This window comes from Actinia tenebrosa, unplaced genomic scaffold (genome assembly GCF_029948245.1).
Source record: "Actinia tenebrosa isolate PJP-AT-01 unplaced genomic scaffold, QUT_ActTen_1.0 PGA_scaffold4__44_contigs__length_22323623, whole genome shotgun sequence".
Classification (NCBI taxonomy): domain Eukaryota; kingdom Metazoa; phylum Cnidaria; class Anthozoa; order Actiniaria; family Actiniidae; genus Actinia; species Actinia tenebrosa.
Genome location: NW_028292581.1, coordinates 17,268,477 through 17,295,266, shown reverse-complemented (window position 1 = coordinate 17,295,266; position 26,790 = coordinate 17,268,477). Strand labels below are relative to the sequence as shown.

Here is a 26,790-nt window from a genome sequence, read left to right as displayed (position 1 = left end):
ATTTTTTCCATCTTTACTGTATCTAAATCGAATTTTTTAATTTTTAATTTTTGAGAAGGCGTAATCAGCAGGGTAATTTTTTCCCGCTTATTACAAACCAGTCCCAGCAAGTCTTTCATTAAGCCAACTAAAGGATCTACGGAATAAGGGGAATTGAGATTTCCCATTTCAGTCCACGTTTCATTCTCAAGAGAATAAGATTCTTTGTTCTAGTTGTATCCATCCAATTTTGGTAAAAACATTTATATCGTTTTGGTATGGATTTTTGGGCACACAAAATGACAATAACGAAATTTTTCGGGACAACCATTTTGATTAAATAAATACTTGCTGAAAAAACAGAGCTGTATATGAATTGAGCGAAATCATGTGCAGCTGAAGAGGCTTGGGTGTAAAGTTTTCCCATTTCAGACCACGTGTCATTCTCTTGAGAATAAGATACTTAGTTTGAGTTGTATCCATATTCATGTGTCTTCTCGCGTGCAACCATTAAACAAAGAAATGATACTCAAGGGAATGACACATGGTCTTGAGAATAAGATTCTTTGTTTGAGTTGTATCCATATTCATGTGTCTTCTCATGTGCAACCATTAAACAAAGAAATGATACTCAAGGGAATGACACGTGGTCTTGAGAATAAGATTCTTTGTTTGAGTTGTATCCATATTCATGTGTCTTCTCATGTGCAACCATTAAACAAAGAAATGATACTCAAGGGAATGACACATGGTCTTGAGAATAAGATTCTTTGTTTGAGTTGTATCCATATTCATGTGTCTTTTCATGTGCAACCGTTAAACGAAGAAATGATACTCAAGGGAATGACACATGGTCTTGAGAATAAAATTCTTTGTTTGAGTTGTAGCCATGCATATTCATCCATATTCATATGTCTTCTCATGCGCAACTGTCAATTAAAGAAACGTTACTCTAGAGAATGACACATGGTCTGACATAGGAAGACATTATGCATAAGCTGAATGAAAACGAACAAAAAATAAACATAGCGTCCTGATAACTATTTTAAAGAGGTTTAGTGCTAATATTTTAATGCTTTCTTTAGTATTTGTGAATATTTACGACAAATCAGAGACTACGCAAATGTTTTAAATATAAAGAGCGATATCCAAAAACTAAGGTGATAAAAAGGTCTTTTCTTATAAATTCATTAGATCTTATCCCCCCATGTGTCAAGATTAGAGTTTTAAGCTTTACTTTGTTCAACTTCTCTTATGAATTCATTACATCTTATTCCCCCATGTGTCAAGATTAGAGCCCTCTGACTTCCTTTGGCGATGACCAGCTTATCTCCTACCAGTGGCTGTGAGTTCTGTGGATAACGACTATTATGATGTTGAGAGGGCATTGATGAGTGACTTGTCACGCTGAGCTGTTGTGACATCCCGCGGGTCACGGGATGGCTCATGGATGGACGGGTTTTTGTCTGTCGTGGTCCTTTACCACGACCAATAATAGTTCCTGTCGTCATCATCGTTTTGTTGGTCTTGCTGGCTTTACGAATCTTTCGTTTTACACCCGCTAAAAAATAAAAGTAACATGGTTAAGTCAAGATCACTTGCAGTCACGCCACGCACGGCGAATCACGCAAGGTATGCATGATCATGTGGAATTTAAAACGTCTGCGCATGCTCGAAAAAAAAATCGAAAAATGTATATTCTATGATGCCGAAACGCACGCATGCGCAAATGTTTTTTTCTCTAGTGTCGCTGGTACCGATTTATAACAATAAAATAAAAAATGATAATAATTTATTATATTTATATAGCGTTATATAATATTACTCTATAACACTTTACAGATAAATGCAAAAAGGAAATGATTATATAAGAAATAAATATTAGGATCAAATATATATCATATACATATATGAAAAAAATATATAAAAAGATAAGAATAAATATGGCATATATACATATAAAATATTATCCTGTCCATTGTAGAAGACTATGACGTGTAAGCTTCTACAAATAAAAGTGTCTTCAGTAATTTCTTAAATATGTTAATGCTCGTGTATGTCTTTAGTTCTCTCTCTCTCTCTTATACAGTAGAGGCAGTGTAAAAGGAAAGAAACTTGCAGTACGTAAGAATGCAGTTCCATTTCCAACAATAGGTTTCCATTTATTAGGAGATTAAAATTCCTTTGTTTTGTCCTCCAAATTGAGCTACTTTGACGTCACATTCAAGGCGTCCATAGACCTTTTCAGCTTGGGCGTAAATTTTTACCATTTCAAACCACATGTCATTCCCTAGAGTATGATTACTTTGTCCAACGGTTGCGCACGAGAAGACACATAAAAATGGATACAGCTCAAGAAATGAATCTTTTTTCTCAAGAGAATAACACGTGGCCTGAAACGGGAAAACATTACACCCAAGCTAAAGAGTTATATTTCAAATGGCATATTGCGCAATATCGAACGTTTTAACCAGCGTCTGAATCATTAGACACCAGACGGTCACGTCTTTCGATAGTCTCCCCCACAGCCGCTTTCAGTGTCGTCACTCAACGCTTTCTCCCCTGAGTAGCTATTCAGGGGAGAAAGCGTTGCGTGACGACATTGAAAGCAGCTGTGGGGGGAGACTAGTCTTTCGCTAGCAAAGAAAAAACTTCTGGAAAGATGACATTATTTAAGTGAAATGTATAACATCCGGAGAAACAACTAGGCATGGGAATACATAATATCATATAAATTAATTATATAAATAGTTTTAATCTATTAAAACTATTAAAACCCCTCTTTCGCAAAATAATACATAAAGAAGAACACTGACACTTAAACCGGGTCAAAAATAATTGATTTATTCTTGTTAATTTATTGAGTAAAGCTAAGTGACATCCAACATGACATGACATGCTTTCAAACTATCATTCTTGTTCTCATAATTGTTCTAGTAAGATGTATACCAGGAGCGTATTCAGGATATCCCCAGGGGGAGGAGGCCGGGTTCGTTACCAACCAATTTCAACAAATTAGACCCCCTCCCCCTAAAAAAACTCACAATTGAACTGCTACTGAGAGGGATAAAAGGAAAATCTGCGATCTTGGATATGCTCCTGTATACTGACTTAGGAACGATACTGCCTAAACTCTTACACTGATTTAAAACTCTAACTAAGCTAGCTATCGCGTGGCTTGAAAACTAAAGAATGTCTTAAGCCTCAAGTGGCCAGCAGCAGGTTTGCTGTAGTACATATGCGCAGTGAAGTTTTTCTCCAGTTCACAATATCTTGGGTGTTTTATTCACAGATTTTGATACCTGAAAAATACAAAGATTTGTTAGTATTACACATCAAATACGAAGATATAGTTAACAGACACACAGAAATTTTCACATTAAGAGTTGAGAGCGTTAGCCTCTCACCAAGGCCACCAGGACTCGATTCCCGGGCTCGGTGTCATATGCTAGTAGAGTTGTTTGTTTGTTCTCTCCTGTGATTCGAAGGTTTTTCTCCGGGTTCTCCGGATTTTCCTCCCTCCGCAAAAATCAACTTATAAATTCTTATTCGATCTATCTATCAGTAGTCTTATCAACTAGTGGATTGCAAAACCTGTTAAGCTATCCGTCCACCAAAGGAGTGTTAAATCCGATTAGTTGTTTTAGATTTGTCTGTCCCACACACACCCACCTATCTGACTTGTATGATGACACACACTAGAACAGCAATCATTGTCCCTCAGGCAGGATAGGATTGCGTGACACAAGACTTCATGCCCCATGTCTGTCCCACACCCACTCACCTATCTGACTGGTATGCCGACACACACTAGAACAACAATCAGTGTCCTTGAGGCAAGGATAGGATTGCGTGACACAACACTTCATGCCTTTAAAGGGTCCCTGCTGAGCTTGGATTTTTAAGGACTTTTGAATTTGAGACAATGGACCGATCTGAAAGATAAAATGTATTAACTAGTATCAATGCTCTGCTGGAACGTATGACTACGGCACACTACGGCACTGCACGGTACGGAATTGACCCAATCACAGCGCTTGAGATCACTGCTTAACGAATCAAAATGTTGGGACTAGACACCTGCACGGCAGTCCGTACCACCTTGAGTTTATTCTTTTCTTGTGTACATATCAAGGGTGATGTATAGCGGTATGTAGTGAACTCGCCTCTCACCCGTCTGGTGTCTTTGGGATTTGATTTCCTGGAGTTGGCATCACATGTGAGTAGAGTTTGTTAGGTCTTTTCCTTGATTTAAGGGTTTTTCTCCAGGTTCTCCGTTTTTTCACCCTATTCAAAACCTAACAAATGCTTAATTACAAGCTAAATATGTGGCAGAGTTAGCCTTGCCCTGACTTTGACCAGCCTGATAAAATGTTATCTCAATTATTAATAAGGAAATGTTTCGCGGGCTTCCGATAAGGTAGGTACCATCATCCGACCTGGAAATGACCTCCATATAAAATAATAATCTCAGGACATTCCGGACATTCTCTAGATATTCTCTAGACAGGTCAGTGTAGAGAAGCTTTCCAAGATATCTTATAATATAATATATCTAATGATCTCAGGACATTCCGGACATTCTCTAGATATTCTCTAGACAGGTCAGTGTAGAGAAGCTTTCCAAGATATCTTATAATATAATATATCTAATGATCTCAGGACATTCCGGACATTCTCTAGATATTCTCTAGACAGGTCAGTGTGGAGAAGCTTTCCAAGATATCTTATAATATAATATATCTAATGATCTCAGGACATTCCGGACATTCTCTAGATACGTGTAGAGAAGCTTTCCAAGATATCTTATTATTCTGACATTTTCCCATCACTAGACCTTTTTGTTCGATCTCAAATCAATGGCCATGGATAGTAGGCTCACACGAGATGCTGGAAATAAACCCTGCCTAATATCTTCCTAATACACCTCTACCTTGGGCGTAATATTTTCCCATTTCAGACCACGTGTCATTTTCTTGAGAATAAGATTCTTTGAGTTGTATCCGTATTCATGCGTCTTCTCATGGACAACCGTTAAACAAAGAAATGATACTCTAGGGAACGACACGTGGTCTGGAATAGGAAAACATTATGCCCAAGGTAAAGAGGTCTATTCTAAAATAATAAAACATCGTTCAAACAACATTCAAACCAACTTTCCTCTATTGAGTTTTTACAGTCCCTTGACAATGATTGCAATTCACTTACGAGGGTGTTTCGTGCAAACTATGTTGTAGGACAGAACAATGCTATATTTTTACATGACAAAATGTTTCTTTTGCCAAAGAAAAATATTACCATTGCTGGCTTTCACTTAACTTCTTTTCATGTGTAGTGGGGAATGTTCATCAGTTGAATCGCAAGTTTTCAATAGGATTCTTTCTGGTTGACAGCACATGGTGGTCAGTGTTTGACCACCATTTGGAGCTGACAATGAGATTCAAAGACTTTTATCAGCTGAGTGAAAGCCAGCAATGGGTTTGGCCTGACCACAGCTGCAGTGCAACACCACTCTATTTAAAAAAACTTACTTTCTCGCTGTATTGTAAACGAGCTAAGGTTTCTAAGTAGGCCACGTATTGTTGATTACTCCGTAGTTTACTCACCTTAATTCTGGGTTTGGGGTTTCCAGGATCTCTCGCAGAAGTAGTCGTAATCTGAAGACTCACGATCAAAAACGCAAAGCCAACCACATAAGCTACGGTACTTTGGGCCACCATCTTCGATTCCTTGGTAATTTATAGTATAAATTCGAACTGTGAGGCAGCTGTAGTCTCTTGACGGTGGGAAGTTTTGTTGTCAGTTTGGTTCGGAAGGTGAGACTGCGGTTTGGCTAACGTTTAGCCTTTATATATCGTGATGAACATTATAATAACGATCAGATAAACGAAGGCCGAATGAATGTTTATGGAAATCAGTAGTGCGTAGTTGCACTTCAAACAAATCTCAATACGTATGCATCCTAAAACCACCACAATTTAATAATATATTAAAGATTATACTGTCGAAAAAATAAAATGGATTTTTTTGGTTTACACCCACACTTGCGCAGCAACAATCACGAAACTTTTCATTCCAAAAATAAAGAAAGTTGAACGAATTTGGCGTACTTATTCTTTAAAAAGAAAATCAGTTCCGACAGTCGTTCGTTGGTTAAGATGGTCTTAAAATATCCGTTATCTCTAAGATAGTTAGGCACCCGGTAAGAGGATTTTAGTCCGTTATTATGATGTTAGAATCATAGGTTTATCTCTTGTGAAGCAATTAGTAATATTAGAATAGCCGCCGGAAGGGTTTCACTCTCAAAGAAACACTAAGTGACGCACAGAGATATGAATATTATTGTCTATCATATAGACACTAATGTTTTACAAGGAGATACCATTATTTTTATACCAACATCGATTTTATACAGACATCGATGACGTCACTTCCGATGTTTTCCCGCTCACTTTAGACGCGCGTTGCAACAAGTTTTTGTCTGTGAATATGCTTATTTACTATTTTTACACAAGTGAATATAATAAATCCGGCCCGCTCATTGGTCACAATTTACGTCTTATGCTGCTATATTCACCCACAGGCAAGAGAAAAACTAGCCTCTTTTGCAGCCGTTCCTACGGTCGTCACGCAACATTTCCCTCGTTGCGTGACGACTCTAAGAACGGCTGCAAAGGAGGCTAGAGAAAAACCGTCTTTTTTCATTATTTATTAAATTCACTTGTGTTAAAATACTTAAACAATGATTCATTATTAATTATTAAATAATAAAAAGAAAATTACACGTTGGCTCGAAGATACTAAGTTTATCTTCTCGTTATAAAATATTCCACTCTTTGCTGCGCTCACTCGTAATATATTTTCACCAAACGAAGATAAACTTCATATCTTCGCGTCACCGTGTAATATCCTCTATATATAGAGTTCGTTGTTAATTTTGATAAAAAAAGTGTAACTGATGTATTGAGGACGCTTGATTAGAATCAGTGCTTGATTATTGATATCATCCTAATATCATCATAGTCAAAGTATTGAAGAGGCGTCCTATTAAAGGGGAAGAAATGACGTAGAAGTAGTAGTAGAAAGAGTGGATTTCATGAGTTTTGAAGAAGGCAAAAAAAGTAGAAAGAAAGAAGGAAAGAAGGAAAGAAAGAAAGAAAGAAACTAAAGAAAGAAAAAAAAAGAGAGAAAAAGAAAAAAAAAAGAAAAAAAAAAAAAAGAAAAGAAAAGAAAAAAGAAAAAAAGAAAAAAAGGAAAAAGGAAAAAGGAAAAAAAAAAAAGAAATATTAAACAAGGAAAACAAGGACGAAATTAATAAAAGAGAGAAAATAGAAATAGCGGTAATGAAAATGAAATGAGAAATAGCAAAGTAATAGAAAGAGGAAGACGGGAGGAAAAAATGAGCAGGTAAAGTAAAGAAACGAGAAGAGAAGAGAAGAGAAGAGAAGAGAAGAGAAGAGAAGAGAAGAGAAGAGAAGAGAAGAGAAGAGAAGAGAGGAAAATGAAATTTGAAATCGTTTTCACACTAATTAGTAACATTTCCTTTTTCATTTTTCGTATTTGTGACAAGATTCATTTTCGCAATATTCGAAGTAGAATTTAATCACTCATTTCACCCTCAAACATATATACACACCTCCTTGCATCACTTCATCATCTCATCTCCTTATCTTGTTCTAAATGGCCTGCTTTTACCTGTTGTTTCTATTTCAGTCTTTCAGTCTGTATTTAGAACTTCAGGTCTTTGACGTCATAATCCGCTTTTAGTGTGACGTCAATCCTATAGAAAAACGACTTCCCGGTCCAAACAGATTGTTCCAAGATTTAAATTTTTTTTCATCATGAGAATTTCTTGTCCAAAGTTCAAATTTTCTCAGGTGGAGATTAAATCACTTTCTCTTTATTTTATAGCAATTTCTGAAAGCATTTAGACCCGAAAATACGTCATCTCCCAAAAGCTTTATAGGGACTGTTTTTATAAGATATGAAAGAAGACAAGATTGGAACAACGTCTGGCTTTATAAAGTCCTTAACATTAACGTAACAGAGCAAATATATTCGAGTCGCCATCGTTTTCTACCGCAAAATCTCTAAACGAAAACAAGTTAAAACTGAGATTTTGAATGAGACCCAGTTGACAATATTTAACGACCACGTTGAAAAGGTAAAGGTATCGTAAAGGTATCTCAGTATGTAAAGGTCGACGACGCTATTATGCCACGGCTCTGAGGTTAAGAAAAAGACTAGGCCGAGTTGGCAGTGCAGTGTATTGTGGGGCTGTTTTAGGGGACATCGTGGTTTAAAGTGAGTTGTTTGTTCAAATATGGCGACTGAAGTTTCCTCCCTTGCCAGAGTATATATACATAAGATCAACATCAGATACCATAGGGAAATTATATAGGAAAACAAAGGCGCGCGCGAAAAAAAAAATGTTCTAGTGCATTTTTCATTGATTTTTTTTTTTTTTTTTTTTGCTCTTTCGCATTACAGAGGACATTATCTTGATCTCGAATTTTAAAAAAATATTAAATATTTAATTTTTCCGATCTTATATTCACCATTCACTTTAATCTAAATTGGGCTCCCTGTGACTCGACCAGTCCTCGGAATTGCTAATAACAACATAACAATTAAACATTAGACCTTACCTTCAATGACAGGGTGAGTAACCTTGGACGCCTCCCATCCACTTCTCGGGAAATATTCCCATTTAGAATTCACAGGCTGCCACGGTTTGACCGAACATAACGGCGAAGGTACGGGCGAAGCTCGTGTGCTTTGCGCCCTCCACAATCCGATTGCCATCTCATGCTCTTTCATTCTCTTCTCCAGTACGTTTTCCACTAACTCCTCACGATAAGACTTCCAGTCGCTCAGTTTTAAATATGTTCGACAGAGCTTCTCATCGCTGGGGTAATACCTTGTTAACTGTCTCATGATCGCGATGCTCTCACTGTTGGCGAATTTTTTAAAACCTTCTTTAGAGATTTTGATGATTTCGCATCCTCTGCTGGTGAGGGTGAGTCTTCTTTTATCGGCTGGGATTTTGATTCGTGAGCCTTCTTCTTGGGTGATCACGGACCATGCCCCCTTGAACGAGAAAAAATAGTTTAAACGTAGCACAGCCGTGAGCAGAGGGAGCTCAATAGACCGTTTTCTCAAGGTTGCGTGCGCACACAACTTGATGGGCCACAAAATCGAAAATCGCAAATTGAATAAAACCGAGATTTTATGAATTCTTATCGAAAAATCTCATAGAAATGTATGATAACGACATTATCTTGATTTTAAGAAATCAAAAGGTTCAATCAAGGGTAGTTTTGTATATAATTTTGCCGACGTTTATTTAATTTGAGCTTTCTGTGGAAGTAGAAACAGCAAGCTACGCGGATGCGAAAAAAGCGAGAATGATTTTAAAAAGTTCATAAAAGCCCAATGTAGTCAGACGGCAAAATTAAAGAATTCTAATCCAGTTGTTGGTCTGGTCTGGTAATTCTTTTGTCATCGGCAAATAAACCTTTTTAGCTTTTCAGACCATGTTTCATTCTCTTGAGAATAAGTTAAGATTATTTGTTTGAGTCGTATCCATACATGCGCGCGTATTCCGCGTTACTGGTCTAAGCGCATGCTCAAGAGGTCAAAAAGTGGGATCCTGGGTTGTGAAAATTGCTGTATTTTAATTGTATTTTCCTTATCAAGCACAATTTTCATTAGATATTCAAGAGTAAGAAGCGTTAAGCTAAATCTAAACCAGATATACCAAAATATAGCAATTTTTACGACCCATGATCCCACTGAGTATGTGCGAAATGATACTCTAGAGAATGACACGTGGTCTAAAATCAAATGAGAAAACAGTACGCCCAAGCTAAAGAAGTCTATGGCTTGCTTATGCGCATTTGCCAAAAGTCGTGAATAGGATTGAAGAAGGCACATAGTGGTCAGTGTTTGAGCACCATGCATTTGGAGTACAAAAATGAAGCGAACTTGTATCATCAGCTGAAATCCAGCAATTTTGAATGCAATTTTAAATGCTCTTTCACTCCGACGAAGACTAGCGTCCGAAACGTCAGTAAGTTTTTTCATCTTTTCACGGTGTATAATTTACCTTTTTATCATTACAATTTCGAATGAAGTTTTTCTTGAGTCTCCGAAATTACTTACAAAAAGCTGTCCTGGTTTCAGCTTATCAACAACCATGTAAACTCCCACTCCAACATCCTCACTTCCTGTACCATTCCTCTTTTCATCGCATCCTGACTTCTTCATTTCTTTAGCAATCCTTGTCCTAGAACCTGCCACTGAAAATCCTCGTTCCGTAGATCTGTCCTCAGAGCACCGTGTTGTCCTTGAACACGCCGATTTAGTACGATTGCGAATCGATGCGACTTCGCCAGCGTCGGAGCTGTGGATGTTGATCTCTGAGATGGACGAAGAGATAGCCGCGTCTTCTTCCTCCTCTGTGTCGTCTGAGAGAAGAGGTTTGAGCATCGGAGAGTTGGGCGATAAATACCCAGCAAGGTTGATACTTTGAGAAGGCAATATTTTGTGTCCAGCGGAAGATCCTCGATGTCTGTTTTGATGTTTGATGTAGGAATCGCAAGCACCGAGGTCAAGGAGACGAACAATATCACACTCACCCTGAAATAGTATGTAAAAAAACAAACCTTCAAGTTTTATCAATATCTTGAAGCACCCTCTGGGCTGATCAAAGTCAGGCTGCCACGGCTAACCCACAGATAGAACCCTGAGACACCCTCTTGGGTGATAGAAGTCATGGCACAGGGCAATTTTTCTGCTTTTTGATTAATTAAAAAAGGACCATACTTCCAGACATCGAGTGCTGAACCGTCGTATGGCAGCGCGAAGCATTTACGGCTACGCCGGAGATTTCGACCCCGACACCGCTATCCGAAGATTTACAGACTGATCAGGAAACTCGGCCGAAGCATAAGGGAGAGGTTAGTCGGCCCCTAGACCGTAGATGATTAACCCCTTGCTATGACCAGCATACTCAAAAATAGTGATTGCGACGTTGATGGTTTGGATCGCATACTCACTCCTTTCCATGTGGGATGCGTTTATAAAAAATAAAAGGAAGGTGCATCATATTGATCTCGGATTTATTCAAACTATTGATCGATCTAAAATGTACCTAGTGTGAACGAGTCCTTACCTTGATAATGAGGAACAACCAGCCTGATTTATTGGAATCTCTAACCAGCACCTCCTCGCTGTGGTATTCGTGTATCCGACTGATTTCGGCAAGAATTCGTATAGTACTCGTTGGCCACGTTGCAAAGATTGGATGATTTCTATGAAGGATGAAATAATTTATAAAGACGCACTCATTCACTTCCTTGAACTCTGCATTAACAAAAATCTAGAGGCCGTTTACGTGAAGCTGCGTTGACTCTGATGCTAGGGCAAACCGTTTTATTTTGGTGTTCACTTGTTCCTAGCACGGGGCGAGTCAGTCTACATGGACAGGCCTCATACTTTATAGGACTCTAAAAGGAATATTACGCGCTGGCTTATTGGACGAACATTAAAATGTGCTACCTCAGAGAATGAAGCACGATGATGACGCCATCCATTATGACTTGCATTGCTTTAGTGCTCACTTCCTACGTCACTTTCTACCTGCTGTAGTACTGAACAGAGCAACGCTGGAAAGCTTTTCATAGTTTTTTTAAAGAAACTAAACTGAACTGAACTAAACTAAAATCTTTGTTGATGAATTTTCATTAACATTGGCAAAAAGTTTAGCTTGAAGCGTCCTATCATAGATAGCTCAACAAATAAAACATAGCAAAAAGCCAGCGTGTACGACGCGTACGCATTACCTTAAGAAGTCCACCCTTCTTTCCAGGTCTCTAGTGAAAGTCTTGTCTATCCCAGACAAGAAGAAATCCTCTTTATCCATGGACAGTAATTCTGTCCTCTCTAAACAAACTATCGTTGCTCCACGTCTGAAATTCTTTAAGAAAGCTAATTCCTGGAACGCGGAAAAAAAAAAATTATATCAGATATTATAAGATTTCAAAACATCTCATGAATAATTCATTAATGTTTGGACCAATGGGAGTGACCGTACACGTCACGTGCATGAACTCGTGGGGAAGGGGGGGGGGGGGGGGGGCAAAACAAAACAAAGATTATGAAATGACGACCCCACGAGAAATTTCGTCAGAACTGTTCACTTGTTTTATTTCATCTCTTGTCAAATTGTCATGTTATGAACCATAAATGTCAATCAACGTTATTGTTGTAAGAAAGCGTCTATTTGCCCCCTGGATGACCCATAAATGCCTTCATATACCGCACTGTTTTTTCAGACTTATGTGTTTACTCCTGTGTGATTATTGTCATCGTTAGTCCAAAACTCCATATCAAAACGATAAAAAATGCTTCAAGAAAATTGTCCGATGAAAGATCATACGATACTCACGCCAAAATAATCTCCTCGCTGTAAAACAGACGTTTCTCCTGAACTTTGTTGAGAGAACATGGAATGCTCGTCATCATCATTATCAACCGTCACGCACACTGAGCCACTAAATATGAAGTATAACCGCTGGGCAATGTGACCTTTGCGAATAATGACGCGCCTGCGATTATACCTGAAAAAAAGAAAGAAAATTCAATTATACATTTATGACTGATATAATATCCTATATTGCTGGTTTTCAATCATTCCTAAGGGAATGAAATAACAGAAGACATAATGGCTATGTTGTTAAATTTATCCAAGATGGCGGCTATGACGTCATGTGCTAACGAAGAATATACGTGTTTGCATTCATATTCTTTCTGCTTCAAAAAAAATAAATTGGTTCTTTATTTCTGGGAACTTTATTTAGGCGCAAACGACACGTAAGTAAGGGACCTGCCATTTAAATAGTGACCCCCTCGAAGAGTTGCAGAAATTTTGTAACCCTCCCCTTTTTTCGTTGCATAAAATCTAATTAAATGATGATGATGATGATGATGATGAATAGCCCTCCCCCCATTTGCACCAGCCCTCCCGCCTCTAATAAATATCAGCTCCTTAAAGAGGCCACAGCACAGTCTTTAGGTATTTTGACACAGATAGCCCACCAATACGAAAGCGTTCGTCGTATTTGATTATATATTTAAAGATAAAGATTTAGCAAATCAAGGTCCCTTATTTATGTTCTGTACTCTTATCGAACATGGAATGGCGTCAACTTATGATCCAAACTCAAGTGGAACCACGAGCGCAGCGAATGTTGACACCCTTCCATGATGCTCGATAAGAGTACAGACCATAGAAAAGGGACCTCGATTTGTTTTTTTTTTTTACCACAAAAGTTTATTTAAAAGGATTTTTTCGACGCTTTTTAGCGATCAAAACAACCAACGGAAAGAGAGCGCGCTCGTTGACGTCAGTTTATTGTCTGTCCTCTCACCAAACATAAAAATAGCCAATCAGCGCGCTAGAGATTATCAATTTGTGGTACTGAAAAAGTCTGTTAGACTGCAATACAGACAAACAGGAAAATCAACTAAAAACATTAAAAACTACTAGTGTAAGACGTTTATGCCTTTTATCTAAAGCGACCATGGGATCCCTGTGGTGATGTGATGGAGCTGATACTCACAAGTCATATTTGAGTACTCTACACATAGACAGTTGTACTTCAGGGCTGTATCGTCTGAAACCCTTTAGCTGCTTCAACAATCGAATCAACAACCTGATCTCCTCGTCTGTTCTCTCTTCTGGGGGTTTGGTGGTCAGGTGTTTTGCCCATGTAGGGAATGTGTTCTACGAGACAAAGTAAATAAATGATAAATGAGATGAAATGGCGAACGAAGGAAATGTTATGAGACATTATGGGATGCGAGCCTTTTTTCGGTGGGGAGGGGGGGGGGGGTGGGTAGGAGCAATTTATGGAAGCAATTACAGGCAATCAAAATCTTTCTTAGTTATATAAAGACCTTCGTATGAATAGGAAACATACGGTACTGACTTACAGCAAGTACACGGTACGACATGCGGTAATATTGAAATGGTTACTATAAAAATGGTTATCGTATGAGTGGGAAACGTACGGTACCCGGCTGACTTACAGCACGTGCACGTTGCGACATGTTGTAGAGCGGTTATCGTATGAGTGGGAAACATACGGTACTGACTTACAGCACGTACACGGTACGACATGTAACATTGTAATGGCTTATCATAAGAATGGTTATCGTATGAGTGGGAAACGTACGGTACTGATTTACAGCACGCACACGGTACGACTTGCCATGACATTGAAATGACTTTCCATACAAATGGTTATCGTATGAGAGGAAAACATACGGTACTGACTTACAGCACGTACACGGTACGACATGCCGTGACATTGAAATGACTTCCCATTATCTTAGCTTACAGCAACTCATCCAATCACAACGCGTAGTTACGGTTACGGTACGGCTTGGTACGGCTAGATCTACTCATTGTTAAGTGCATTTTTTTAGGGACGAGTACCAAAGATGTTAAATTTGTAAATAGGAGTCAAAGAAATGCGATCTTACCCTAAAGTCAGACTTATATTCTCCAGGGTTGAACATCAAATCCTTGACAGTTCCTTTTGCAGTTGCTTTGAGAGTCATGGCGTTCTCAGAAGTAATCTCTTCGTGTTTTCCTCTTTCAGTGGCGTAGAACACGATGTTTTTGAACGCTTGTCGAAGAAGGATAACCTGAAATTATTCCAGCACAAATATTAAGATTATTATTTCTTTGGAAGTCAGTTAAAAAATCAAGTAAGGAAAATAGGAAAGATCTTCAAGGGGCACTTCGATGAAAATGAATAAAAATTGGAAATGACTTTAAACTTAGTTAAACATATCTATATCGCCCCAATATTAGCCATGCAACATATTTTCTTCACAGTAAAATGTGTCGGATAAAAATTATCAATTTTATTCAGCATCTGAATTGTGAGTAAATGACGTCATTTACTCAACCCTATTGTTCTTTTCACTCTTAACCCAAAATTTCTCAACTGCAAGTGGCTCCCAGGCTAAAATTTTAACTAATCTGGTTTACATAATCATAATTGAGTCATATTATCCTCAAATACTTCAATTATTCGGACTTTGAAAAATTGGGGCGTTTTCAAGTGCCCCTTTCAATCGAAACGGAAAGAGCAGGGAAATTGCGTGCGCAAAAAAATAAGAGGCAGAAAAATATTAAAATTAAGTATTGTACATGAATAGCCTCGTTAGCGCAGTAGGCAGCGCGTCAGTCTCATAATCTGAAGGTCGTGAGTTCGATCCTCACACGGGGCAGTATTTTTAGTCGGACTCAAGATCATTATCAGCCTACAACTAAAAGAAATATAGTACTAAAAGTTGTGGACTGAATAATGCTTTCCTCTACTTTCACATCCACATAATCCTTTGCGTCTTTGGGGGGTTACCAGAGGGTAAAAACCCACTTATTTTGCTGAAGGCTGTTCAGACAATGTTGACAATACCTTGTTTGGTATCCAAAAATAAAATGAAGAAGTAAAAAACAGAAAAAGATAGAAGCTTGAAGACGTTTAAGATAAATCTTAAACATTTTTTCGTAAGTCAATACATTTTCTGTAAGACCAAAACTCTTGATGATCTGTACACGCAAAGATAACTTGGAATAAACTGATAATCAGTATTGTACCGATAAAAGCAGGTATAGTATAAATTCAATTAAGAAACCTTTCAAATTGGGACAGTTTTTTGATGGGTTCCCCCCAAAAACGCAAGGCATTATGGGGATGTGAAAGTAGAAAATAATTTGGAGTTCTCTGATGCTCGTAGAGTAGCCTCGATTTTTTTAAGGATATTAAAATGTTCCAGTGAAGGTTAGTGGAAAAGAAAATAACAAAATCGTGTGTGCGTAAAAAATTAAAATAAACAAAATTATAAATAGGAAAACATTGCTTCAAAAGTAAAAAAAGGAGTGCCTCGTTAGCGCAGTAGGCAGCGCGTCAGTCTCATAATCTGAAGGTCGTGAGTTCGATCCTCACACGGGGCAGTATTTTTAGTGACACAAGATCATTATCAGCCTAGAACTAAAAGAAATACTAAATAGAACTAAAACTTTTGGACTGAATAATGCTATAGTTGGAATTCCCTGATTTTTGAAGAATATTAATCTCTTCCAGCGAAGGTCAGTTAAAATATTTTATACTTCAAAGCAAAAAGAAAAGTAGCGAGGAAAATTTCTTAAACACAACGTTTTGTTTTGCTCCAATTACTTTTTAACTAAAAATAAAAATAAAGTTAATTAAGGCTCGTAAAATTGAACTCGATCCTAAAGAACGAAACTTGTACAAAAAAATTCCCGTGAATATGAGAAAAGCTTCTCAATCTAGAAGCCAGTTGAAGGACAACAAAAACAACGTCATTAACAACAAAATCGTGTGCACGAAACATTAAAATAGAAGAAATATATTTTTGAATAGGAAAACCTTGCTAAAATGTTAATTAAAAGTTGCCTCGTTAGCGCAGTAGGCAGCGCGTCAGTCTCATAATCTGAAGGTCGTGAGTTCGATCCTCACACGGGGCAGTATTTTTTAGTGACCCGATATCGATTTTGTGAGAAATGTTGATGTGTTCTTCCAGTAATGATTAGTCAAAATGAAAGAACGATAAAGGGCTTAGACGAAATATTTTTGAACGCATGTTGGATAATGATGAACATATTCCAACGCAAAACTGACTGAACGACAGTAAGTACAAAGATTTTAAACAACTGTTTGATGTAGTTATATATAAATATAAATAAATAAAAAAATAAATAATATATCACTATTTTGCTAGTTTTTCTCATATATTCCATTACTAAAATTAATCAGGATAAAAAGCTTGATAAATTTAACTCGAACCTAATAGGGAAAACGTGTTAACAATCTCTCGTGGATGAAATTTATCATTCTTTTCATTCGTGGTGACAAAGCTGCCATGTTCCTCAGGAAGCCAGTTTAATGCTTTAAGAATCAACTAATGCATAAGAAAAGGAAGTTAAGAAAGGAAAATCTTCAAAACAACATCGATCATGAACAAGAAAAACAGCAATAAAAACGAAACGTGACTGGATACACCTGCGTGAGAAAAGAATAAAATTGGGGGAAAAATGAATTGGAAAACTTTGCTAAAATTGTCAAACACAACTGCCTCGTTAGCGCAGTAGGCAGCGCGTCAGTCTCATAATCTGAAGGTCGTGAGTTCGATCCTCACACGGGGCAGTATTTTTAATGACTTCAGATCATCATCAGCCTATAGAACTATGAGAAATAGTATTAAAAGTTTTGGACTGAATAATGCTATAGTTTGCAGTTCTCTGATGCTCGTCAGAGCTGGCCCTCGATTGAAGAATATTTTCAGTGAAGGTCAGTGAAAATGCTAGACAAATCATCAGAATAATTAATTAGGCAAAGGATAGATTATTTTACTAGAGGTATGTGCATTCTAGTTTCGTTAAAGTAAGCATTAATTCATTTGATGAGTGAAATGATTAGATGCAACTCTTCTTTGTTCACAAAACTCGGCGATAATGTCTGGTTCGTAAGTCACGTGATATGTGACGTCACGCCGTGTCACGCGGTCAGATGATTGACAACACAAGTCCAACCCATCGTACAAAGTTTCGTTGCCATAGCATTCATCGTACTGACTATTAGCAAAAATTGACGATGTTTGGTTCGTAAGTCACGTGATATGTGACGTCACGCCGTGTCACGAGGTCAGATGATTGACAACACAAGTCCAACCCATCGTACAAAGTTTCGTTACCATAGCATTCATTGTACTAACTATTAGCAAACATTGACGATTATGTTTGGTTTGAATGTCACGTGTATGTGACGCAGGCTACATCAGAACTACAAATGCTTTTACTTTTCCAAAGTTAAATGAGAGTTTTTTTTCAAAATCTTTCCATTTTTCATTGCATGTATATCCAGCGGATTTGAGAATTTTTTTAGCCAATCACAATCGAGAATATCTGCAAAACTGAGGAATGCCTACTGTTTGGTACTAGTTTCAATTTCCCATAAATCCCATTTCTAAAATTCTTCTAACAACAAGAAGCTTGATAAATTTCACTCGAGCCCGAAGGAAAATGTATAAAACTTAATCATTCTTTTCATTCTTGATGAAACGAAAATCTTCAAAACAACATCATTAACAAGAACGAGAACAATAAAAACAAAACAAAACGTGACTGGCTACACCTGCTTGTGAAAGAATAAAATGAAAAAAAAAAAAAAAAAAAAGAAATGAATAGGAAAACTTTGGTAAAGGTTTTTTACAAGAAGTGCCTCGTTAGCGCAGTAGGCAGCGCGTCAGTCTCATAATCTGAAGGTCGTGAGTTCGATCCTCACACGGGGCAATTCTTTTCTTCAAGTTTATCAGCCTTGAGCTATTAGGGAGAATACTTGTTTAGAACTCTTTGTTGAGTATTTTTCTTATTTTGTGAGAAATATTTCAGTGTGTTGCTGTAATGTGAAAGTTAAAAGAAAAGCATTAGAATGAAAATTACTTATTTTTATCTAAAAGTTTCTTAAATGACGATTAACTATGAATATTTTAAAAAGATGAGTCTTTAGTTTTGTTTTGAAGCTAATTACAGTACAGCAAGACTTGACATTATCTGGCAGTGTATTCCACAACTTCGGTGCTGCAACACTGAAAGCACGATCACCGTGCGTATGTAATTGTTCTTGAGGTAGCAACTTTCAGCAGAGATTTCTTTGCTGATCGTAGAGAGCGTGTAGGACAGTATTCAACCAACGAATCCTTGATATAGACAGGCGCAAGTTCATTGAGAGCTTTAATAGTCATCAGTAGAATCTTGAATACGATACGATACTTTACAGGAAGCCAATGAAGCTCCTTCATCAATGGGGTAACATGATTATATTTGCTCTGTCTGTGAATTAGTCTAGCAGAACAATTCTGAACTAGTTGGAGCTTATCGATGAGGTATTATGGCAGACCATAGACCAGCAAATTACAGCGGTGTAGTTTGCAAGTTACAAATGCATGAATTAGTGTCTTAGTACTGTCAACAGATAGGCATTTCCTGATACGTGAAATATTGCGTTATAGATGAAAAAAGGACGACTTGCAGATTGCATTTACTTGAGAATCGTAATTCAAATGCTTATCAAGAATTACACCAATGTTCCTGGCTGTCCTAGATGATTCAATGACATCATCATTGACGTGAAGCTGAAGAGACGTACTTGGACGAAATTAATTGAGAACTAAAGACAAGAAGATCAGTTTTATCGGAATTCAATTTCAATCTGTTAGATGCCATCCATTTACTAACGTCACTAATGCAAGCTTGAAGTTTCGTGGAAGTATGATCACCAGGTTGACCTGAGTCAAAGGAAACATATAACTGTGTGTCATTGGCATAAAGGTGGTAGAGCATGCCATGCTTTTTTACAATACTACCAAGTGGAAATGTGTATAGCAAAAAGAGAATCGGTCCAAGAACGGAGCCTTGTGGTACGCCTTGCCTTAGTGAGTGTAGAGACGAAGATTGACCACGCGCACTAACAAACTGTTTACGATTAATAAGGTATGAGTGAAACCAACTGAGCGCCTTACTCTTAATGCCAAAGAGATTTTGAAGACGATGTAGTAGAATATCATGATCGACCAGGTCGAAGGCAGCCGATAAGTCAAGAAGAAGTAGAGCAACAGATCTATTGTTGACAGATGGACCTCAGTATACCATTTGACCAGGACAGGCCTCCGCGGCAACCACGATAACGACGCAAAATACCCAGAGATTTTAAAGGTGACCAGGTGAAGTAGTCCAAAGGTACCTTGTGTAAGGTTTAGTTCATAATGTATGGCAGAGGGGGGCAGGTGAAATTTAGGGGGGCATCGGAAAAATTTTTACCAGCAAAATAGGGGGTTTGAAACTTTTTTTAAGAAAATTGGGGGAGATGCAAAATTTTTATTTAGAAGAAGCTACGAGAGATTGCCTAGGGGGATAGTTTTTTTGGGGGGGACTCCAAGGAGGGGGGGGGGGGGGGTCTTAAGAATGTTTTTGTCATTTAAAGATTTTATCTGCCCCCCTCCTCTGCCATACACTATGAATGCAGACCAATGGAGTAAAACAATGGCGGGAAGCTTGAACATCAACCCGCGCAAATAATTTCCAGCTCATACACCGCGAAAGTAGAAAGTTTCTTGAATAACGAATCATGATTGATTCCAGAAAATGTTTAGAAAGCCAGATAGAGTTAATCTCACTCGAAAATCAGCGTTATAGAAAAATAAAAGCAAAAAACAGGAGAGCTCCAGCTCCAAACGACGCTAATTACATAATTTGGTTGGTCTGATATATATATACATATATATATAATTTTTTTCGAACACATTTCTGATAAAATGTAGATGCTACTCTTAAATCCAGCATCAAATAAAGTTTACTATTACTATAAAGTACTATGACGTTATTCCAGGCCGTAAGAGGGCAAAGTTTTTAACCTACTCAACCACTGTCTAGTTTCATTCTTAGTGACAAAGCGGCGTAATGCTTTTTTCAGGAAGCCAGTTGAACGCTTCAAAAATCAACTAATGAGAAGAAAGGAAAATCTTCCAAACTATAGCAACAACGAAACGCGCAAATATATGGCTTACAGAATCGTGCCTCGTTAGCGCAGTAGTCAGCGCGTCAGTCTCATAATCTGAAGGTCGTGAGTTCGATCCTCACACGGGGCAGTATTTTTAGTGACACAAGATCATCATCAGCCTATAGAACTATGAGAAATAGTACTAAAACTTTTGGACTTTGTTTGGATGCTCGTCAGAGTTAGCCTCGATTTTTGAAAAATATTCATATTTCGTGGTCATGAAGTTACGTTAAAGTTACAAATGTACAACAAACTCTTTTCATTCTTGGTGTCAAAGAGAAAAGACTTTATTAATAAAAAAGCTTAGCTAAAAATATCAACTGCAAACAAAGAAGTGCCTCGTTAGCGCAGTAGGCAGCGCGTCAGTCTCATAATCTGAAGGTCGTGAGTTCGATCCTCACACGGGGCAGTATTTTTAGTGACACAAGATCATCATCAAACTAGAACTAATAGAAATATAATACTTGTGGACTGAATAATGCTATAATTTGGAGTTCTCTAATGCTCGTCAGAGTAGCCTCGATTTTTTTAAGAATATTGAAATGTTCCAGTGAAGGTCCGTTGAAAATTCAAGGGGAGTAGTTGTGCAGTTTTTTGTTCTTTGTGTTCTAGTTAAATTTATCGAGCTTTTTATGTTGTTTTAAAGATTTTCGTTTCACCAAGAATGAAAAGAATGATTAAGTTTCAAATTTTTTCCTTCGGGTTCGAGTTTAATTTATCAAGCCTTTTATTGTAACGAGAATTTTAGAAATGGGATTTATGGGAAATTGAAACTAGTACCAAACAGTAGCCATTCATCAGTTTTGCAGATGTTCTCGATTGTGATTGGCTAAAAAAAATTCTCAAATCAGCTGGATATACATGCAATGAAAAATGGAAAGAATTTAAAGAAAAAAACTCTCATTTAACTTTGGAAAAGTAAAAGCATTTGCAGTTCTGATGTAGCCTGCGTCACATACCACGTGACATTCAAACCAAACATTATCGTCAATTTTTGCTAATAGTTAGTACAATGAATGCTATGGTAACGAAGCTTTGTACGATGGGTTGGACTTGTGTTGTCAATCATCATCTGACCTCGTGACACGGCGTGACGTCACATATTACGTGAGTTACAAACCAAACATTATCGTCGGGTTTTGTGATTAGTTATTAAAATGAATGCTATGGTAACGAAACTTGGTGCGATATCGATAGATAAACTTTCTGTTGTGAGTCATCTGACCACGTGGCATGAGGTGACGTCACATGCCACGGGTGAGGTGACGTCACATACCACGTGACTTAAGAATCAGCCATTATCATCGAGTTTTGGGAATAAAGAAGAGTTCCATGTAATCATTTCACTCATCAAATCAACTAGAATGCACATACCTCTAGTTAAATCATTTATCCTTTGCCTAATTCATTATTCTGATGATTTGTCTAGCATTTTCACTGACCTTCACTGAAAATATTCTTCAATCGAGGGCCAGCTCGGAGGAGCATCAGAGAACTGCAAACTATAGCATTATTCAGTCCAAAAGTTTTAATACTATTTGGCATAGTTCTATAGGCTGATAATGATCTTGAGTCCGACTAAAAATACTGCCCCGTGTGAGGATCGAACTCACGACCTTCAGATTATGAGACTGACGCGCTGCCTACTGCGCTAACGAGGCACTTCTCGTTTAAACATCGAAGTTTTTAATTAACCTTTTGTATTAATAAAGTCTTTTGTCTTTGTCACCAAGAATGAAAAGAATTTGTTGTACATTTGTAATTTCAACTGACATAGCTTCACTAAGAAATATGAATATTCTTCGAAAATCGAGGCTAGCTCTGACGAGTTTTCCTATTCTTTTTTATTCTTCCAATTTTATTCTTTTCTCACGCAGGTGTATCCAGTCAAGTTTCGTTTTTATTGTTGTTGTTTTTGTTCATGATCGATGTTGTTTTTGAAGATTTTCCTTTCTTAACTTCATTTTCTAATGCATTAGTTCATTCTTAAAGCATTAAACTGGCTTCCTGAGGAACATGGCAGCTTTGTCACCAAGAATGAAAAGAATGATAAGTTTCATTCACGAGAGATTGTTAACACGTTTTCCTTATTAGGTTCGAGTTGAATTTATCAAGCTTTTTATCATAAGTAACTTTAGTAATGGAATATATGAGGAAAAACTATGTATTATTTATAACTAGCATAATTATTTTAGCTACATCAAACAGTTGTTTGAAATCTTTGTCCTATAGTTACTGTCGTTCAGTTTGCGTTTGAATATGTTTAGCTCACTATTCTCCAACAAGCGTTCATCGTTCCTTCATCGTTCTTTCATTTTGACTGATCATTACTTGAAGAACAAATCAAAATTTCTAGCAAAAACGATTTCGAGTACCTAAAAACATACTGCCCCGTGTGAGGATCGAACTCACGACCTTCAGATTATGAGACTGACGCGCTGCCTACTGCGCTAACGAGGCCCCTGCTATTGACAATTTTAGCAAAGCTTTGCTATTCATTAACTATTTCTACATTTTAATCTATTGCACACACATGATTTTGTTGTTACTGACTTTTCCCTTCCTCCCTTTTCCCATTTGTTGATTCTTGAAGCATTCAACTGGCTTCCAGATTGAGGAGCTTTTCTCATATTCACGGGGAGTTTTTGTACAAGTTTTGTTCTTTAGGATCGAGTTCAATTTTACAAGCCTTGACTTTATTTTTTTATTTTTAGTTAAGAAGTAATTAGAGCAAAACAAAACGTAATATTCAAGAAATTTTCCTCGCTACTTTTCTTTTTGCCTTGGAATATGAAATATTTTCACTTACCTTCACTGGAAAAGATTAATATTCTTCAAAAATCAGAGAATTCAAAACATAACATTATTCAGTCCAAAAGTTTTAGTGCCATTTCTCATAGTTCTATAGGCTAATGATGATCTTCAGTCACTAAAAATACTGCCCCGTGTGAGGATCGAACTCACGACCTTCAGATTATGAGACTGACGCGCTGCCTACTGCGCTAACGAGGCACTTCTCTTTTTAATTTTTAAGCAAAGTTTTCCTATTGATACATTTTTTTTAATTTTAATTTTTTGCGCACACACGATTTTGTTATTTTCTAGAATAAAGGCTCAATTACTCAAAATCTTTTTCTTGTTGACAAAGGCGAAAGAAAAGAAAATCTTCAAAAGAACAATTAAAACAACATCAAATATGACGAAAACTGAATAATTAAAAAAACATGCGTGCGCAATGCAAAACAATAAAAGTGGAGAAAAACCGATTAAATCTTTGATAAAAATATGAAACAATAAGTGCATCGTTAGCGCAGTAGGCAGCGCGTCAGTCTCATAATCTGAAGGTCGTGAGTTCGATCCTCACACGGGGCAGTATTTTTAGTGACACAAGATCATCATCAGCCTAGGACTAAAAGAAATCTTAATAGCACTAAAACTTTTGGACTGATCGGAGCTAGCCTCGATTTTTTGAAGAATATTCATGTGTTCCAGCGAAGGTCATTGAAAACGAAAGAAAGATAAGCAGCGAATTAACCAGATGGCATATATTCCAACCGGGCAAAAACAAAAGTCGCGGGGAAATATAACTAGTACTTTTTCTTTTGATCTAATTACGTCTTAACTAAATATAGCTATAGGAAGATCTCGATGTTTTATGCCGGAGCCTCCTGTGGAGTTCGGTTTGCGGGAACGTTCTTTTTTCCAGTTCTGGACTGGCTCTGGTAATGTCACGCGGCAAGGAAAGGAAAGTAGAGAGAGAAAGAAGAGGAAGGAGGAAGAAGAAGCGGAAAATGGAGAAAGAATTAATTGATATCATAAAATAAGAAAGTACAAGATATTTAAACTTACCATTCGAACTATTTTGCGGAATCGATCAAGGGGCTGAAATAATGGATAAAGCTAAATCAGCAAAAATAATGTAGTTTCACATGATTTTGTGCGAAATCAACTCTGCATTTCATTCCTCTTGGGAATATTTTTTCTAGCGATAACAGAGAAATAAAAAGACATTCCAGGGAGGATACGTAAAATTAATTAACATTAATTTCAATCGAGCCCTGCTGAACACTAGCTGAAAAAGGTATGTTGGAAAACCCGGTGAACAAAAGCTTTGGGAGACGAGTCTATGCGAGAATTTCAAACCAGAATCCATAGCCGAGACGGTGCAGTACTGCTTTACCACCCCTCGTGATTTTCCAGTGCAAAACATTACACTCAAAGTAAAACGGTCTATGGCTTGAAGTTTTTTTAATAGTCCTTTATACAAAATAAAAATATTCAGAGTCGTGTGAAGATATCAATTTTTCGAAATAGAGAAAAATAGATATTTCATTGGTAATTGTATAATAAACAGTTTTATTCAACGAGTTACCTTGATTTTTTCTTGCTGGATGGTTGTGAATTCAGTCTGAAAAGTTAAGCATTATGATAATGAATATCTATGAAGATACTAGTTATTACGCGTATCATTGCCAAGTTCTCTGCCTGCCAAAACGTACACGGATGCGGTAAGCATATAAAACGCTTTGTAAATGTTTTGCTAAGTGCTCTTTAACTATTCACACAGCACCCCCTTTCCCACTCCCCCTACAAAATGCAAGTTAGAAAAGCCTAAAAGATTTTCCGGTAAGGTATCCCAAAAATCGTAGATTGGATATCTCTGACCACATTCCTGCTAAATATCAACTATCCAAAATGCAAAACAAGCAAGTCGAGCCGGATAGGGAAAACTTTGGCCTTTGGCCTGGTGAATGGATCTCCATGTAACGGCCTCGGTCCTCATATTCTAAACCTCGGGCACTCTTTAACCCTTATCCTTATTAACTGAGCTGACCGGTAAATAATTTCTACCAAGAGAATATGAAGTAAGCTTACTTAATATTCTCTTGTTTCTACATATCTTTGTTCTGTGAGTGAGGAGAAAAATTTACGAAATGAATGGTAATGGGCTTCCCGCAATTTTACATCCTATCATAGATACGGCAAAGATAAAATATATGAAGTATATATAACACATACATACATCGTAAGGCTACGGCCACAGTTTCAGTGCTGTACACTATGATATATGCAGTAAAAGTTTGCCGTCGGACACACGCACTCGCATGAGCTAGTAAATTAACAAGATACTGCATTTCTTTAGATTTCAATCTGTAATGACCTCCTACCTTGTGCTTGTGTGTACTCCTAATCTGCTTATGATACGAAGCCCTTCTTTCTCTGTAAGCTTTTCTAGTTCTAGATGTATAATCTTCAACGACACTTGGAATTCGTTTTTGGGCCGACAAGCTGGCAATAGCAACCGCATGAATGGTATTTCGTCTACCAGAAGCTGCAATCTGGAGAGAATTGATCCTGTCTTGTCTCGTTGGAAGGATTTCTTGGACTACATCCGTCAATCTTAATGAGCTCTTCATTTTCAAAAGCTCAAAAGCTCACTTGACTGACCTTATGATAGTACAACGCAAACTGAAAACAAAGGCTCGTTAATCGCGTGGACTTTTCCCGCTTTTTTTGGGTTTCACATTCTGCTGTTTACCTAACTACAGCCCAAGGAAACTACCTTCATGCTTTTTTAAGTTGTTTAGACTTAAATTTAGCTCACAAGAGATGATTTCGCTGTTATTCACGTTTATCTAACCAAGCTAACATTCACAAATTTTTGAATTCTTGTTTGAAGGTATCCACGACAACTAACTGTAAATACGCGCGAGCGAGCGAGCTAATGAAGGGGCTTGGCGTCATCCCTCGCTCAGGTAATCACGACATTCTTCCCTGGTGACCTTGATATGACCCGGAAAGAAAGAAAGAAAGAAAGAAAGAAAGAAAGAAAGAAGAAAGAAAGAGGTTGCCATTATAGTTTTTAGAAATAAAATTAATTTTCTTTTTCCGTTTTCTTCTCAAATTAACTGTACATCTTTTCTATGTTATTCCACAGAGAGCCCAATTGAGATTAAAGTGAGTGGTGAAAATCCTGGGTGAAGATAAAATCGGAAAAACTAAATAATTAATTTTTTAATAAGGTGACTGCCTACTTTTGAACGTTCGATTTGAGCCCAAGATTTTATTGAAGAACCATACGCGTTTCGAGCTTCAACAGGGCAAGCCCTCAAATTATGCACGAGACTCTCTATTTTTTAATAGCTCATTCAAA

The 26,790-nt window shown here is 37.4% G+C and overlaps 1 protein-coding gene, 1 long non-coding RNA gene and 11 other non-coding genes across 13 annotated transcripts; 8 read left to right on the top strand and 5 right to left on the bottom strand.

Annotated features, from left to right (window-relative positions):
- Positions 1–1,126: 1,126 nt before the first annotated feature.
- On the bottom strand, positions 1,127–26,230 carry LOC116302997 (cyclic nucleotide-binding domain-containing protein 2). The gene is made up of 11 exons (XM_089037185.1): positions 25,805–26,230; positions 25,009–25,044; positions 24,486–24,518; positions 14,530–14,694; positions 13,605–13,768; positions 12,431–12,602; positions 11,826–11,977; positions 11,156–11,294; positions 10,144–10,620; positions 8,628–9,069; positions 1,127–1,540 (listed from the first exon to the last, which is right to left on the bottom strand). The coding sequence occupies exons 1-11, from the start codon at positions 26,051–26,053 to the stop codon at positions 1,206–1,208; spliced, it is 2,364 nt and encodes a 787-aa protein (XP_088893311.1). The 5' UTR covers positions 26,054–26,230; the 3' UTR covers positions 1,127–1,205.
- Positions 2,803–5,870, bottom strand: LOC116302998 (uncharacterized). The gene is made up of 3 exons (XR_016121188.1): positions 5,586–5,870; positions 3,764–3,914; positions 2,803–3,281 (listed from the first exon to the last, which is right to left on the bottom strand). It is a non-coding gene; the product is annotated as an uncharacterized LOC116302998 (long non-coding RNA).
- On the top strand, positions 15,213–15,285 carry Trnam-cau (transfer RNA methionine (anticodon CAU)). Its single transcript has one exon. It is a non-coding gene; the product is annotated as a tRNA-Met (tRNA).
- Trnam-cau (transfer RNA methionine (anticodon CAU)) lies at positions 15,940–16,012 on the top strand. Its single transcript has one exon. It is a non-coding gene; the product is annotated as a tRNA-Met (tRNA).
- Trnam-cau (transfer RNA methionine (anticodon CAU)) lies at positions 16,474–16,546 on the top strand. The gene has a single exon. It is a non-coding gene; the product is annotated as a tRNA-Met (tRNA).
- Positions 17,153–17,225, top strand: Trnam-cau (transfer RNA methionine (anticodon CAU)). The gene has a single exon. It is a non-coding gene; the product is annotated as a tRNA-Met (tRNA).
- Positions 18,298–18,370, top strand: Trnam-cau (transfer RNA methionine (anticodon CAU)). Its single transcript has one exon. It is a non-coding gene; the product is annotated as a tRNA-Met (tRNA).
- Positions 20,652–20,724, top strand: Trnam-cau (transfer RNA methionine (anticodon CAU)). The gene has a single exon. It is a non-coding gene; the product is annotated as a tRNA-Met (tRNA).
- Positions 20,973–21,045, top strand: Trnav-cac (transfer RNA valine (anticodon CAC)). Its single transcript has one exon. It is a non-coding gene; the product is annotated as a tRNA-Met (tRNA).
- Trnam-cau (transfer RNA methionine (anticodon CAU)) lies at positions 22,225–22,297 on the bottom strand. The gene has a single exon. It is a non-coding gene; the product is annotated as a tRNA-Met (tRNA).
- Positions 23,024–23,096, bottom strand: Trnam-cau (transfer RNA methionine (anticodon CAU)). Its single transcript has one exon. It is a non-coding gene; the product is annotated as a tRNA-Met (tRNA).
- Positions 23,576–23,648, bottom strand: Trnam-cau (transfer RNA methionine (anticodon CAU)). The gene has a single exon. It is a non-coding gene; the product is annotated as a tRNA-Met (tRNA).
- Trnam-cau (transfer RNA methionine (anticodon CAU)) lies at positions 23,936–24,008 on the top strand. Its single transcript has one exon. It is a non-coding gene; the product is annotated as a tRNA-Met (tRNA).
- Positions 26,231–26,790: the final 560 nt, after the last annotated feature.